General features: G+C 31.6%; 2 protein-coding genes and 1 pseudogene across 2 annotated transcripts; all 3 read left to right on the top strand.

Annotated features, from left to right (window-relative positions):
• The first annotated feature begins 1,013 nt into the window (after window positions 1–1,013).
• On the top strand, window positions 1,014–3,852 carry LOC9310167 (lysosomal Pro-X carboxypeptidase). The gene is made up of 10 exons (XM_002874054.2): window positions 1,014–1,645; window positions 1,728–1,914; window positions 2,218–2,351; window positions 2,428–2,540; window positions 2,642–2,802; window positions 2,875–2,954; window positions 3,074–3,229; window positions 3,338–3,417; window positions 3,539–3,588; window positions 3,690–3,852. The coding sequence occupies exons 1-10, from the start codon at window positions 1,253–1,255 to the stop codon at window positions 3,821–3,823; spliced, it is 1,488 nt and encodes a 495-aa protein (XP_002874100.1). The 5' UTR covers window positions 1,014–1,252; the 3' UTR covers window positions 3,824–3,852.
• A 1,767-nt stretch (window positions 3,853–5,619) lies between these two features.
• Window positions 5,620–6,542, top strand: LOC9310166 (uncharacterized protein At1g08160). Its single transcript, XM_002874053.2, has one exon. The coding sequence runs from the start codon at window positions 5,730–5,732 to the stop codon at window positions 6,354–6,356; it is 627 nt and encodes a 208-aa protein (XP_002874099.1). The 5' UTR covers window positions 5,620–5,729; the 3' UTR covers window positions 6,357–6,542.
• A 7,095-nt stretch (window positions 6,543–13,637) lies between these two features.
• LOC9310165 lies at window positions 13,638–16,748 on the top strand (annotated as a pseudogene).
• The last annotated feature ends 979 nt before the right edge of the window (window positions 16,749–17,727 follow it).

Raw genomic sequence — 17,727 nt, 5'->3', positions numbered from 1 at the left:
TATTTAACAAATATTTCGCAAACCTTAACAGATATATAATTTCGTTTTAATTGTAAAATTTATACCCTAACCACTCATTTGTCAACCCAAACCGATATCTAATTTCGTTTATTATAAAATTAAACCTTAACCACTCATTTGGCAACCCAAACCGAGATCTAATTTCGTTTTAATTGTAAAATCTAAACCCTAAACCCTAAACCCTAAATCTATTTTCTGATTTCTTTTTTTTTTTAATTGTTTTTTATTTAATCCTCTAGTATTAGTAATGACATGGCAAAACGATTGGCTATAATCTGTTGGGTGAATTTAAAGGTTCACCCCAGGGGTAAACCTAAGTATGGTTCATGTTTTTACCGCCTTGTGGTGTCATCTAAGTGAATCTTCAAAATTGTTTATCACTTCATTGATTTCGAAAACATCATTTGTTTTTTTGTCGATATCAATTGACTAATTGTTTTTTTGTTTCCATGTTTTTTATTCTTTTTTATCATTGGACCAAATAGGTTTTTACTTCACTGTAATTCTTAACTCTTTTCATTTTAATGAAATATTTATATTTGTAGAACAAAAAAAAAGATAAATATTAGCATGCCCTAAAGTTAATTTGTGTCTAGTATAAAATTCACATCTTGATTCAGCATTCAAATTTAGATAGTTTAATTCTTGATTTAAAATTTAAAATTATTTAATTTCTTTTTAAAAAAAATTATTCTTGCAAAAGCTAAATTGTAGATCCATGATTCTCGGCTTCCATCACATACTTCCAAGTGATAATTTCAGTAATTCTGATATGCATGGATCTATACACTCAAATTATTATTCTGAGATTTTAAAAGTTCGAGTCACTGTCTTATCGCTACAATTTGTTACTTACACAAAAATGTTAATAGAGTGACGAGAGAATATACTTTTTACTTTTTTTTTTAACACAGACGAGAAATATAAACATATCCTAGTTTTAGCAATGAAAAAGCTAGATAGCCGACATCTAAAAAAAAAAGGAAGAAGCTAATGGACGGTTCTAATTAATTCCAAAAGAACAAATGAATATGGAGTTTTAAAATATGAGAATATTCACAGACAATAAATATAGGGGCGAGACATCATTACATCAACGTAAACACACACAAAAACCAAACATTCTATTCTCCCCCATACTCTAGTTCCTTGGTCGACAAGCTTCAAACACAACACCGATTGCGAATTAATATCCCTTTGCTGTTTGTGTCTTTTCCCAATACTCAAAATAATGCCACTTCCAGTTCCATCTATCATCCTCCTCCTGCTGGTGATCTTCTCAACTATCTCTTGTACACACTCCAAAGAAGCTCGACTTAGTGTTTTCCCAAAAAAACTAAGGTACACATTTGATGGGGAGAAATTGCACTACAAATTTGCGGACTTGGGTATCGAAATTTTCTTCTTTGAACAAACCCTTGACCACTTCACCTACACTCCGGGAAGTTACAAGAAGTTCCGACAAAGATATGCCGTCAATTCCAAGTATTGGGAAGGTGGAAAAACCAATGCACCTATCCTAGCTTATCTTGGAGCGGAATCTTCATTGGACTCTGAATTGAGCGTTCTTGGCTTCCTCAAAGATAACGCTCCTCATTTCAAAGCCCTCATGGTCTACATAGAGGTTGGTATACGCGTGCCTATATATATACTAATGGTAATGTACATATTAATGCGTCTTAACGGTATTCATCAATGTATTGCAGCATAGGTTTTACGGAGAAACTATGCCATTTGGGTCGGCGGAGGAAACGTTGAAGAACGCCAAAACCTTGGGATATTTAAACGCTGCTCAAGCCCTTGCGGATTATGCTGCAATTCTTCTGCACATTAAGGAGACATACTCAGCTAAACACAGTCCGGTAATAGTTATTGGAGGATCCTATGGCGGAAGTAAGTTTACGTTTGACCACGTCTTATTTGTCTACTATCATACAAACCGTTTGTATTCCATGTAGTATATTTTTACATATAATTATAAACCAAAAAAATCAGAAGTCAGAACGATGGTATATAGTCTTGGTAAAAATAATTGACATATATGTAAAATAGTTTTGGAATGAAATTTGGTCTTCTGACTTTCCCTAATGTTCCATTCCTCTTTCACTATATGGATATTCAGTTTAGCATGATAAAATATTATGCTTCAAATAATTATTTGATTTTATTTTTAATTTCATGGTGTGGCACACAAAGTGTTGGCAGCTTGGTTCAAGCTAAAATACCCACACATAGCGCTCGGGGCTTTAGCATCCTCAGCCCCTCTTCTCTATTTTGAAGACACACTTCCAAAACATGGTTACTTTTATATAGTAACCAAAGTTTTCAAGGTAACAAAAATAGTTCAATAGTTATACTGTCCAACATGCATTACTCATATTGTTTTGCTAACATTTGGTCCTTAAGGAAACGAGCCAGAAATGTCATAACAAGATACGTAAATCTTGGGATGAAATAGACAGGATTGCTGCCAAACCCAACGGTCTGTCAATCCTCAGCAAAAAATTCAAGCTGTGCAAGTAAAAAGATTCTTCCAATTTTATATACAGTATGTTATTTGAACAATATAATCTATCATATTTTACTAATTAAATTTTATCTTTTTATGTTGATTCATTAGTCCTTTGAACGACACCATTGAACTCAAAAGCTATCTGAGTAACATATACGCCGGGACAGCTCAATACAACAACAATCCGTATTCGGTTGCCAGCTTGTGCGAGGCTATTAACACCAGCCCACCAAACACTAAGAGTGATCTACTAGACCAGATCTTCGCAGGTATATTAAATATTACTGAGGGATAATAGCTCTGCATGATGATGAGGCTTCATAAAAGTTTCTTCTACGCAGGTGTGGTTGCTTCTGGGGGTAATATTTCTTGTTATGGTATGGATCAGATCACAAACGATGCCAGGGCATGGACATGGCAGGTGAATTTTTCTGTCACAAAAATTAGTACAACCTAGTAGCTAATATATACATAAAAATTGTGTTTTATTAACTCGTCCAACTAGTTTATGAATTAAAAATGCACACTACAATTATACAGAGTTGCAGCGAAATGGTTATGCCCATAGGATATGAGAAAGAAGATACTATGTTCCAACCGAAACCGTTCAATATGAGCAGTTTTACTAAAAACTGCGAATCACAGTACGGTGTCTCACCTCGTCCGCATTGGGTCACGGCATACTTCGGTTCTCAGGTGCTTATAATTCTATGTGTTATAACTAGTTTCAATATCTATCTTATTAATAAATTTCAAGTAGCTACTACTTAATTAAGGTTAATACATATATGTATACAATTGTAGGACGTTAAGTTAATTTTTCGACGATTTGGCAACAACATAATCTTCTCCAATGGGTTGTTAGATCCATATAGTGTCGGCGGGTAACTCTATTCTATTCATAAAATTTTAAATATAAGTTATATATAAATATATATATATATATATATTTAATGTGTTTGCAAAATTATGAGTTTAATTTGTTCATATATTTCACTATTTCAGCGTATTGGAGGATATCTCAGACACTGTAATTGCCATCACGACAAGAGACGGTAAATTATTAGATATAATTTTTTAATTAAGCGTTTATCCAAAGGTACATGAACTCTCACTAATATTCGATATATATTTTTAATATATGAACATTGAGCAGGCTCTCATTGTCAGGACATTGTCTTAAAGAGCAAGGAGGACCCGGAGTGGCTGGTGGAGCAAAGAGAGAAAGAAGTTAAAATAATTGATTCTTGGATTTCAACTTATCAAAAAGATCTTAACATATCTAGTTAAAGTTCTTTGGTTGTAATATGTTAAAAAAAACAGCCTACCAAAAAAAAAATATGTTAAAAAAACATATGTAAATCAAAATTGGCTGTAATATAATTAACGTATCGTGTATTTAGTATTTACTCTTTTTCTTTGTTGCTCAAGGGCTCGGGTTTGGTAAATGGCTTCTAATTAGAGATATGAATTAGGATCGTAAATCTTATAATGAAGTGGGTTAAAGCTATATAAAAATCACGCGAGGACTTCGTATTATTCATGGGCTCACGCGGAAATGGCCCATTGTGTTTTGAACGATGCAATTTAATTAGTCATACAGTTAATACAAAGCTCAATTTTCTAAGACATGGGCTCAAATTACAAGGTCCAAATGCTTTGAGTGTCTTACTCTTACCACTCTTTCACGGCCACCATATCTACTACTATATTCTTTGATGCATCAAATCTGATAGATAACTTTGGATATCAGTTTTGAATATCCTGGTTATATAAATTAAAAAAAAAAAACTATTGATGAACAATCCATAAAGGTTATACTAAGAGATAAAAGATGAACAACACAAAAAACAAAAAAAACCTAAAATAAAATTATACTAGGGTGAACAAATATTAGATATATATATATATATAATTTGTATATTATTTTTTCTTGACATTTATTGATTTGCGTACTAAAAGTAAAACCCGTACTTATATGTTTGTATTCATCTAGTCAGGGCCGGTCCTTGACATTATGTGGCCTAAAGCATGCTTAAACTATGTGGACTTTTTATATACTAATGATAAAAAAAATTAACATTAAAACATTAGAATTTTTTTAAAAAATCATCAGATATCGTTGATGAAAAAAAACATTAAATATATTAACAACGTAAGACAATCTAATTTATTTCCGCTCACAAAAATAAACTTTTCTAATCTTTTCTTCAGCAAATTCATGATTAGTTAGGTTTTCATAGTCGAGTAATAATAGATTAAATCATAAATATATATACAGAAATGTAATTGTTGTCATTTTCGTGATCGTGATTCGTAAACATAGATATTGAATCTCACAGTTATATATGGTATTGAATCTCACAGTTACGCTAGTAATTAGTTCTGTTGTTCTTACGAAAATGATTAGCATGAGCACTTTAGCAAATAAAATCTATAAAAAAAACTGGAAGGAAGAGAAGAATACAGAGATAATTCAAGAGAGAAGCTGGAAATATTACCCCAAAAAAGAGGGAACTATGACTACGAAGGATTCAAATTCTATATCTACAATAAACTTTTGGACTATATAACCACTGAACCAATATAACATTTAGAAAAATGTGGCCCTGAAATTTAGTTTATATTCGATGGCCTAAAGCTTGTGCTTTAGTTGCTTTATGACAGGACCGGGCCTGCATCTAGTACTATCAAAGTTTTAAAAGAAAATCACTGAAGTGACTCTTATTTATATCCGGTGATTTACTCTACACGAAAACACACAACCAAACCAACAACGAAAAAAAAACAAGCATTTAAATGGGTTTACAAACCAAAATCGTATAGTTCTTTTTTAGAGTAGTACATAAATTCTACGGTTGCCGGGTTCTCTTTCTACAACCCTTTTGATATGATAGGCATTTACACTTTTAGAGAGCTCATTTAAAATTATATGAACATTTTATATGGTTTACACTTTATTCTCCGAATTACTTTTTTTTATTGGTTAGTTTTATAAATATAATAATATGTCCCACTTGCCAGTTTGAGTGTTGTCTTACAAATGCTAATTGTTAAAAGCAAAGTAAATGTGACAAAATTGTTCCAAAGCGACAATAAAAATTAACTAATCTCTCTAGAGCTGAAGCAAAGAACATCAGAATCCAAGTATCTTGCATCACAAGTATCTACTCTATATATACAAACAAATAAACCAATGTGTGACCACAAGCTCAACCTAGAACCAATGCCGTTGAAAACTTCGCCAGCGCAGCCACTGCGCCGCCCTAGCCTTGTATGCTACGTTTTTCTCGTCATACTAACTCTAATCTTCATTGCAGCTGTAGGTTTCCTCATTACCTGGCTTGTAACCAAACCCAAGAAACTTCATTACACTGTTGAAAGCGCCTCGGTTAGAAACTTTAACCTTACCAACGACAATCACATGTCAGCTACATTCAAATTCACCATACAATCGCACAACCCTAACCACAGAATCTCGGTTTACTACAGTTCCGTCGAGATATTCGTTAAATTCAAGGACCAGACACTTGCGTTCGACACGATGGAGCCGTTTCACCAACCGCGGATGAACGTTAAGCAGATTGATGAAACGTTGGTTGCGCAAAACGTTGCCTTTTCCAAATCCAATGGTAAGGATTTGAGGTCTCAAACTTCGTTGGGAAAGATTGAGTTTGAAGTTTTTGTTAAGGCCAGGGTTAGGTTTAAAGTGGGGATATGGAAGTCATCACATCGTACGGCTAAGATTGAGTGTTCTCATGTCACGGTCTCTTTGTCGCAGCCAAACCAATCCCAAAATAGTTCGTGTGATGCTGATATTTGATTAGTAAGTTTGCATTGTCAGTTCATTCATCGTGTTGTCCGTAACAGGTTATGCTCCATCAAGAGTCATGGTAACTCGAATCTTGAAGATGGACTGCGTTTATTTTCAGCTCTAAGATCTACTCAAAGATGCATATAATGTAAAAATTGATTTTTTTGGGTTGAATAAATTTAATATTTCATTCAAAAAAATGTTTGCATTGTCTGTTATGCATGAACGAATATTTACATTTATACGTTTTCTTAACGTCTAATCTAAATTTCATTTCTATTTTTTGTTGGGGTCAAATAATTCTCTAACAACAGAACAGTAGGTATTAAAAAAGAAAAATTTACACCCTGACGTTTATAATTTGTCTATCATATATATAGAGTACTTTTCATCTATATATACATTTTTGGATGACTTTTAGCAAATAAATCCTGGAGTTGGAATGTATTTACGGATGAATGCCATTGGCATTAATTATTTAAATTTGAAAAATATTAATTAAAGATATTACCAACACGATTTCGAGAATCATAAATTCATATCTTCCTTAATTTTCTGAGTCATTAATGTGATAATCTTTAGGAAATATTTCTCTCTAAAAAAAAAATCCACATTAATGAAGGCATTAAAATCGACACTAACAATTAAATTATTTAGATATTCAATTATTTTAAGATTCTTATATCTTATTTGATATTTTTTTTTAATATCTCATTCTTTAATTACTGCGTTTAGAATTTATTGGTTGTTACCTATTTTTTGGTGAAATTTATTGGTTGTTACTTAATAAGTAATTATGGTGCGTTTATTTTAGTTAATATCTAATTTAAAGGATTTGTTTTCTTTTATTATTAATAAACGAATAACATGTATAGAAATAAAAGATTTTTCTTGCGATTCTATAATAAAAATATTAAACTCTTATTTTCTACATTTCTTACACATAATATCCTCTTATTCAATAACAAAAAATATATATTGCATATTTTTAAAAATATTTATAATATTTAAATTATATAAAAAGTTTTTAATATTAATATTATTTCAACTCTATACAAATTTAATATATATGTATATATATCTTACGGGAACCATTTAAAAGAAATTTTTAAATTGACTTGAATTATATAGCTTTTAAATAAAAGTATTATTAAAAAGAAAAATAACTAAATGATGTTTAATTTCACGGGACGGGTAATATGATGGGATGGGTTTGGGTTGATATTTATAAAAGATAGTATACCACGGGTGAAATCCTAAAATTAACAATCAAAATAATCTATCAAACAAATTACATTTTGATTTTCTTAAGAAAATATAGTCCCGCGGTGTACCGCGGGTTAAAATCTAGTAGGTAGATACTGCTAAATAACGTAAAAGATACTAATTTAACCTGATCTGATCCACACAGTTTTATGAGATTATGGGCTCCAATTTTTCATTAATATATTTCATTTTTTTACCCAATTAGTTTTCTAGTTAGTTGCATCAAAAGATTACAAGGGTGCTTATGGCCCAAATTTTGATTTTAAGCATAATTAAACATACATTGGAACTCAAATTTCAAGCCCAATTCAAGATAATGTAAAAGTTGGAAGCCCAAAGCCGAAAGATGAGATTGAAAAGAGTAGTTCGTCGTACAAGCCGATTCTCTTATTTAGTTTGATAAGATAATGAATCAGCTTCTTCGAAGAGTGTTAATAATCATACCCAAACCAGATGGTAATCACTAATCAGGATTGTTAGGTCGGAATATGAACCAGATAGTTGATTTGTTGTATAAAAAAATAAGGACAGGTATTTGTTGCATTATCATTTATCACTATTGCGGATTGATGAATGATTTTGCGATTTGCGCAGAACGTCGCCGTTTCCAAATCAATGGTGGAGCCGTGGAGGAATGGAGGGCTTAAGCTTTGTTGGGAAATAGTGGACAAGCACATCGTACGGCTAAAATCGAGTGTTATCATGTCACAGTCTCTTTGTCGCATCTAAACATATCCCAAAGTAGTTCATGTGATCCTAATATTTAGTTTATAAGTTGAGCAATGCTAACTATTGACTTATGTTATGCATGCATGAACGAGTATTTTTTTTTTTTTCGACTGAATGATTCAATATATTGATAATTTGGAAATGACTGAATACAAACGAACCCAAAAAATAGGGGATCCACAACAATCACCTACACCGAAGAGAATACAAAAAGTACCACAATTAAGTAGTAGACAGACATCTCTTTATTGAACAAGTCATGTAATCAAAAAGGGTAGCCCGTACCTACGTATGATTGTCATCGATCCTCTCTTGTCACACTCTGAGCAATAAGCAAGGCTCCTTTGTTAGCTCTTCTCTCCTCAAGCTGAATTCTCCAATAGGGAATGTGACTGAAAGCCAATAACAGAGACTCCGACTGGGACTTAAAAGAGGGCCAAGCTGTAGGACGTAAAACCACATCCATAAGATATTTCTCTTTAGCTGCCAGCACAAATCTTCTTATCTTTAGACTCCTAATACTTTCCAGAGCCCACAACCAGCATTCAAATTCAAAAACCTGTTTTGATTCCATCCCACTGAAGGACCGTCTACTATGGAGCAAGACATCACCTCTAGAGTTTCTGAGCACCCAGGCAGCACCACCAACCCTGTTAAACTTATCCCAAGATGAAGCAAGGTTACATTTGAGCCACGGATTGTCAGGAGGCTTCCAAGGTTTGCGTCTCCCTGCCATTACCTTATCAGACTTAAACGCTTCCTCTTGCTCAACTTTTTGAGCCAAGAACCACTGCTCAGAGTCATCCAAAACCTTGTTAACCATATCCAAAGGATGGAAGGTTTTCCCTTCAAAGAGGAGATTGTTCCTATTCTTCCAAAGTTTCCAAATAATCCAGGGAATAGATCTTCTAGATTCAATAGGTAACATTAAGTTCTTGGCCATTAGAAGAACATAATGAATAATATATAACAAGGAATGATCAGCAAAACCATTAACCGGAGAAAGAATGTTGGAGATAGCCCAAATTTGTCTGGCCAGAGGAACAACAAGTGGTTAATTGATTCTCCTTCAAAACCACAAGCACTGCAACGCTGATCAATCCTGACACCTCTTGTCAAAAGCCTCTCAACAACAGGTAAAGCACCACTGACAGCTTTCCATAAAAACATTTTAATCTTGGAGGGAGCCAAAACATCCCATATTTTATCCTTTATGGGATTGAGTGAGGGTAATGCTGCAACCTCAAACTGGAGGTCGATGTTATGGCTCTGCGAAGCTAACCAATAGCCAGAGCGTACAGAGTACTCCCCACATCTATTGTGTAACCAGACCATGAAATCCTGAGACGAAGTGGCCGGCTTAATCCTTCTGACAATGGCCTGGTCTCTTGGAAAAAAGTTCGTGAAGACAATATTTATATTTAGGGTAATATTATTGAATAGCCAAATAAAACACTGAAATTAAGAAAATAGCAGAGAGAGAAAGTTTTTTGTTGCAAAATAGCCATGGTCCCACGTTGTCTGATAAAGTGAAATACTAAAACTATCTTTTGTTTGTTGCGAGATCAATAATATGCAAGACAGTTTCGTGAGATTTTTCAAAATAACATGTAACATTTAAATTTCACATGTTATATTTAACTAAAAGACATGATATTTCAAAAAGCATAGTGAATTTTTAAGAAAAAAAATTGTTACTTAGTATTTTTTTTTAAGAAAAAACATTGTTATGGAAAATTTAATCTGAATAGAATTTTTTAAAATGAAATCACATGTAATCTTAACAAAAACTGTGTATTACTAAAAAATAATTAATCATCTTTTTTAAAAAGAAATCACATGTGATCTTAATAAAACACGTGTATTATTACAAAATAACATGATAAAAAGAGATATTAAACTGAATAGAATATTTTTCCGAGAAATACCATGTGTTCTTTAAAAATAACATGTAATACGAGAAAAATACATGATAAAAAAAGATATATTATGCTATCACATATAATTCGAAAAAGCGTGTTACAAAGGACATTTACGTAATTACACATGCATTCCGACATGTTACCGACAAGTTACTGTAACTTATGGTTGGTTTGTATATTCTTTTTGAATCCATGGTTACTTTGTATAGATTCCCTTTTATTTACTCCTAGCGTATATGTTTATATGTATACTTTTTGTAGTATTTTTCTTGGTACAAAGAATTCTCTAACAACACTATATATAGGTATTTAAAGGGCTGCATGTAGCAATCTACCTGTAATATATGCGTTCAACTAGAATCACCCTCTACTTTTGACCTCTACCCAATTTACCCTATACTCTTTTACTTCTTTCTAATTCCACCCAATCTATAAAATTCTATCCAATTAACCAAATTCAATAATTCTCTAAAATTGCGATTTAAAATCAATAATACGCGTTCATTATTTCACGATTTGAGTATATCCGAGTTTAAAACCTTGACTCGGCTAAGCTTTTCAATGTGTTGTTGACATGTTGTTAAGAAAATTTTAAACTCGGGTGTACTCAAATCGCGAAATAGTGAATGCGAATTATTGATTTTAAATCGCGATTTCAGAGATTAATTTAATTTGGTCAATTGAATAGAATTTTTATAATTTAGGTAGAATTAGGAAGAAGAAGAAAAATATAGGGTGAATTGGATAGAAGTCGAAAGTACAGGATAATCTTAGTTGAACGTATATATTACAGGTTGATTGCTACATGCAGTTCATATTTAAAAGATGTACCCGAGCCCCTGAAATTTATAATATTGGTAATAATAGTTTTGGATGTAGACTATTTTTAAAATTGGCAAAATACTGTTAAATAGAGAGTAGGGTGTAAAAGAAACTAAAGTAAACCTGATCTGACCTCCAAATTTTATGAGATTATACTCCAAATAATTTTTGGTTAAAAAAGAATGAAAATTTGTTGTTAACCATATAAAAATCAGCATTTAGATCATGTGCCAAAAGACCTTACGATGACGTCATATTCGCTCATCATGGAATTTCTGACATTTTCAACCTTTTGATTTATAGATATCCCAAAATTTTAAGAGGGGTCTAATAAAAATAGTAAGTTATTGCACGAAGTAATAATATGCAGAAAAAATTCTTTCGAAAATTAGTTAATTCCACAATTTGTAATCTAGGAAATGCAAATCTGAATATATTTTCGTTGTCTTTTGACCTAACTAACCATGCATCTTTAGATAGCACCTGGATTTAAACACATTTGATGTAAAAAAAAAAACAAATTTATAATTTTACAATATAAATTTATATTGATAAGCTCTATTTTAATCTTAGGTAAAAGCATCGTGAATACAGGAAAAGAAAGATAGCTCATTCTGATTAAAAGTGTTGGCATGAAAGAGACATAATAATTATGTGAAATGTGAACACAGACTAGCTGGTCTGAACCTAATCGAACAATAGCAATATAAGTCAACAAAACAAAATAAAAAACTAACAAAATTCCCTCTGTTTTAGATCTTTTAGACATATTTAAGAGTTGTGTTAAAAAATAAAAAGACATATTTAAGAGTTTTATATTTTTCGCACATATTGAAAATTTTTATGAAATAAAAATTATAACTTTGTTTATATTGAATATTTGATATTTTTCTTTAAATAATAAATATTACAGAAATAAATTGAGAAAAAGAATAATAACTGCAACTAGAAAATTAAAAAACATGCAACTTTTTGAAACAATTTTTTAAAAACATGCTTAATTAGAAATAGAGGGATATATGTCGAAGAAAATAAGTTATATTCAAGACGTAGCATCTATGATATTAAAATGATTATATGTCTTTGAATTTCTTTTATTATTTGCCTCCGATCAAATATTCTCACCTGGACATCGACCGTTTCTCGCAAGTCGCAACTATAACTGCCAATAGCGAACCCATTTGTCACCCTGAAACCATCAAATATGTTCACTAGCAACATGCTAATAGTAAGAAAATTGAAGCTCTAAAAGTTGTCTAATTTGAACAATAATCTATCGAGATAAGAATGAGAATATTCAGTTATATACTTATATATCCTATTCCTAAATAGACATGGAACTGTTGTGTATTCAATAAAGGCATTCCATTCAAGTCGTTGTTTATTGACAAATTAGAAAATTGATATTTGTATATACATCACAATCACATCATGAAAATTATTACTATTTGGTCTCAAAATTGAATATTCGATTATTAAAAATAAAGAAAAATGAAAGTGGAAGTCTGGGCCAAAGGCACCACCATATGATAAGTTGATAACATTAAGAATTATATACATAAAAGATAAAGAAAACATGATTGTAGATTTATGAAGAAAGCATGTAAATTTGTGGTGCCAAATGCAATGAATGAAAAAGAAGAAGAAGTACGCAATGAACATTTATGCCTATCGCTTTGCACGCACAACCTTTACAACATGACAACATATCGATCTTGTAATGACAGAGAAATTGTATTCAGTTATATTTGTAATTATAAATTCTAGCATATCATAAATTATTTTAACTATAAACAAACATATCATAAATTATCGTCTACATACTTCTTTATTTATCGATTTAAACATTTCTAAATACTAGATAAGTTGAATATACAACAGCAAAACCATAATTCTTAACCTTGAACCATTAGATCAGCGTAAATTTAAAAACAATGTACATATATGCCATATAGAAATTTCGTAATGGCTTGGTAAATAAGACATTAAGTAAGTTGATATGATTCTTAACCTCAACCGATATAAATATGTATTTTCTTTGACATTTGGTTTCTCTACATTAAAGATGTACATTTTTTTATTTCATATAAATTTAATTTTAACAAAGTTTTAATTTTTAATCAAAAAACTTTTAATATCACCTTCAAATTTTAAATTTTACTTATTAAATAATTTTTGCCCAATTTTTTTTAAAAATTATATATCTTGTTGTATTATGCTAAAATTATTTAGAGACCTAAGACATAAAAGTTGGCTAATATTTTTTCTTTGGGTTACATAAGATCGCAGTTTTAGAATTAAATGATTTGTTTAAAACATCATCATTAAAACGCATAATTGTTCCCAAAGTCATCATTTTACATAGATAAGATAGAATTTGGATGATATGAAAAATATATATTTAAACATGTAGACATGCATATCACGTTTGATGTTTTATAGAAAACAATTAATCGCTCGCAAAAGGCAGAGACTCATCTAATACAGAATTTGGTGCATGACAACTTTTGGGATCTATATATATAAAGGTTTTCTTGCATGAACTTGGGAAGCCAACTTAGTGAACATTAATACATCACACTAAGTTACCAAGTTAAAACAAAACACTCTAAAATGTCATTTCCATTTACAATTCTCCTTCTTTTAATGTTCTCAACATCGTCATCTTTTTTCATCTCTCCCGCACACTCCAAAATTGGGCGACTTGGGATATCCCCAAATATGCTAAAGAATGCACCCAAAATAACAAAAAAAAAAAAATGATGAATCTGATCTTAAAATTTTTTACTTCAATCAGACCCTCGACCATTTCACATTCACACCGAAAAGCTACATGACATTTCAACAAAGATATGCCATCGATGCCAAGCATTGGGCTGGTGCTAAAGCGAACGCACCAATCTTAGCATTTCTTGGACTGGAAGCGTCGTTAGAGACTGATTTGGCTGCCTTTGGTTTTCTTAGTGACAACGCTCCTCATTTTAAAGCGCTCAAAGTCTATATAGAGGTGTGTGTTTCCATATATAGTTATGCGGTTCTATCAAACTGTTTAGTGTTTGTATGTGATTGCATACAATATATAATGCAGCATAGGTATTATGGGAAGACAATTCCATTTGGATCGGCAAAAGAAGCAATGAAGAACGCGAGTACGTTGGGGTATTTGAACTCAGCTCAAGCCCTAGCAGACTACGCCGCGATTCTCTTGCATATTAAGGAGAAGTACTCAGCTACACACAGCCCTATCATTGTCGTAGGAGGATCCTATGGTGGAAGTAAGTATATATATATCATAAGGGCAAATTCTCATAAAAATGTTTTCTGAGATTAATATAAAATTTTGAATATGTGTTATTTAAAACCTGTAAATAGTTTTCCTTTTCCTTAATTGTTTCGTTTTAGTTTTATTTAAGTATAATAATTTTGATTTAATTATTTTGTTGAAGAAAAGAAGTCTCAACCTCAAAACTTATTTATAAGAGACCACTTTAGCTTTACAAAAAAACTAAAGAAACATTTATGAAATGGATACCGAATTAAAAGGCCGAAAATATGAGCTTGTCTAGCTTGGCTCAAGGGCCGACCCTGCTTGAACATAATTACAATATGAAATATTGTATGGAGAGTAGCATAACAATATACGATACGAAGGTATATGGAATAATCATTTGTTTTATGTTTTTCTATGGTATTATGTGTTTCATGGGTACACAGTGTTAGCGGCATGGTTTAGGCTAAAATATCCGCACATAGCACTTGGGGCATTAGCATCTTCAGCTCCTCTTCTCTACTTTGAAGATACTCGTCCTAAATTTGGTTATTATTATATTATAACCAAAGTTTTCAAGGTAATAAGAATTATTTAATTATTAGACCATATCGTTGGAGTTTGCTTTTGTTTTATCACTATTATAATGTTGCTAGTCTTTACTAATTATTATTACATCCTTCTCTTTATGTTCCTAACATAAATTCCTTTAGGAAACGAATAAGAGATGTTACAACACGATTCGCAAATCTTGGGAAGAAATTGATAGAGTTGCTTCCAAACCCAACGGTTTATTGATCCTCAGCAAAAAGTTCAAAACTTGCGCGTAAGGAAAAATATATTTCAATCTAGTATTTTTCAATTAATCTATGGTTAAGAACTTAATTTCTTTCTTGAAATTAACTAGCAGTCCACTAAGTAGAAGCTTCGATCTTAAAGACTTCTTGGACACGGTATACGCTGAAACTGTTCAATACAATGATGGTGTTTGGGTGACCAACGTGTGCAATGCAATCAACGCCAACCCGCCAAACCGTAAAATTGATATACTCGACCGGATTTTCGCAGGTGTTGTCGCTTTAACAGGCAGCCAATCTTGCTATAATACCAATTATTCTGTGCAGGTCACAAACAATGATATGGCATGGAGATGGCAGGTATGTAAATTACCCATTAAAAGGCATATTAAAACCCAATTTATCATATAGATAAAAGATTACATAAAATAAATTACATGAATGATCTTTATATAGTGCTGCAGCGAGATAGTGGTACCGGTGGGACATGACAAACAAGACACAATGTACCAAACATCACCGTTTAATATGACCAGTTACATTGAAGACTGTGAATCTTCTTATGGTGTCTCTCCTAGGCCACATTGGATCACAACGTACTTCGGCATTCAAGTATATATGAAATCAACTAGTTTTAAAATCAGATTATTAATCATTAAGTCTACAACATAAGCCACTAAACCATCGTTTAGAAATATTTTTTAATTGGATTTTCGGAGTTCCTTGTATTTAATGTCTATAATTTAAAACATAATTTAACTTCTACTATTTATACATATATTTTGCTTATTTGTTTTTCAATCTTTCTTTAAATTTAAGATTTAGAAGAAAAAAAATATATTGATAGAATCGTAAAATTACATTCATATAATTGTATTGTTTTCTATAGGTAATAGTTTGATGAAAGTAATTAGTTACAACTTACTATGATATATAATATTGCAGAATGTCAAGTTAATCCTCCAAAGATTTGGGAGCAACATCATTTTTTCTAATGGATTATCAGATCCTTACAGCGTTGGCGGGTAAATAAACCTAATAATTTGTTCATACATGTTTGAATATACCGATGAAACAATATGTACAAGGTTTTATGGTTTTCTTTTTCCATATGTTTCCAGAGTTTTAGAGGATATTTCAGATACTGTAGTCGCCATCACGACAAAAAATGGTAATTTATTGAATTTAAAGTTTTAGTTAAACATTTTATCCAACAAATCTTTTATGAATATGATGAAGAGCTCTTTCAAAATATTAATAAAAAATTAATATATAAGCAGGTTCACATTGTCAAGATATCAATTTGAAGAGCAAAGGAGATCCAGAGTGGCTGGTGATGCAAAGAGAGAAAGAGATTAAAGTTATTAATTCTTGGATTTCAACGTACCAAAATGATCTAAGAGATCTTAACATGATCTAAGTTTAGTTATGTATGATATAAAAAAAGTTATCTATAAATTAATAATTACTTGGCCCATATATGGTTTAAGCATCGAAATTCAAAACCAAAACAAGTATCGTGTATGATAAATTGTTTTTTGTCATTAGTATTACGTATGATTGGGTCGTCGAAATACCGAAACCAATTTGTGTCTGATTTGTTATATATACTTGCCCTAATCCAACCGGTTGAGGTTGGATATCCGTTTTTTGGATTGAATAAGCTTATATCTTATATAAATAAATTCATGAATGTATCCATAATAATTTAATATATTGTTCATTTTTTGTTTTATTTGGTTACTACTAATTAACTATCAAGTATATGTATAGAATGAGTGTTATTGGGTAGAGCTCATAGGAAAGTTCTGGTTGTAATTATCATAAATTGAAAATTGTTGAAGCGCTCAAGTACTATTTTTTATTATAAAATTATCCGATATGTAAAACGGGAAAATGACGTATTACAACCCGAACAAATTGTAAAGTGCGTTTCTATGCATCAACAAAGTCACAATGTTTTTTTTTAACCTCAACACTAAAATAATTTAAATAAACTATCCAGACTATCAGATTTGAGCATAAAACTACATTGACTTAAACAAAATTAGTCAACCGTTTATTTTCGCTCATTTAGACAATACGATGGCAACGATGTATCATTTTCTCTTAACCAAATGACATCGTTTTAGTCATTTTAGTCCATAAACTCAACTGAACGATGTCGTTTTGGTCATTTGAATCCATAAACTCAACAAACGGTGATTGTTTTGCTTTATTAAGGTATTGGTGCATGAGCTTGGGAAGCCAACTTAGTAAACATTAATATACCGCCACCAAGTTACTAAAATAAAATGAAACAATGTCTCTCCATATATTATTCTCTTTTTATTGATATTTTCAACATCGTCATCGTATTTCATCTCTCTCGCACACTCCAAAATTGCTTGACTTTCCTCAAAAACTCTAAAGAATGCACAAGATGGATCAACACAAAATGTAGAGGAATCTGATCTTAATATGTACAACTTTAATCAGACGCTCCACTGCACTTTCACACCAAAAATCTACATGACTTTTAACAAAGATACGCCATTTATTCCCGCAGTGGGTGGTGCTAAAGCTAACACGCCAAT

The sequence above is a fragment of the Arabidopsis lyrata genome (genome assembly GCF_000004255.2).
Source record: "Arabidopsis lyrata subsp. lyrata unplaced genomic scaffold ARALYscaffold_6, whole genome shotgun sequence".
NCBI lineage: Eukaryota > Viridiplantae > Streptophyta > Magnoliopsida > Brassicales > Brassicaceae > Arabidopsis > Arabidopsis lyrata.
The sequence above is the reverse complement of the archived record's forward strand: the minus strand, read 5'-3'. Positions and strand labels throughout refer to the sequence as shown.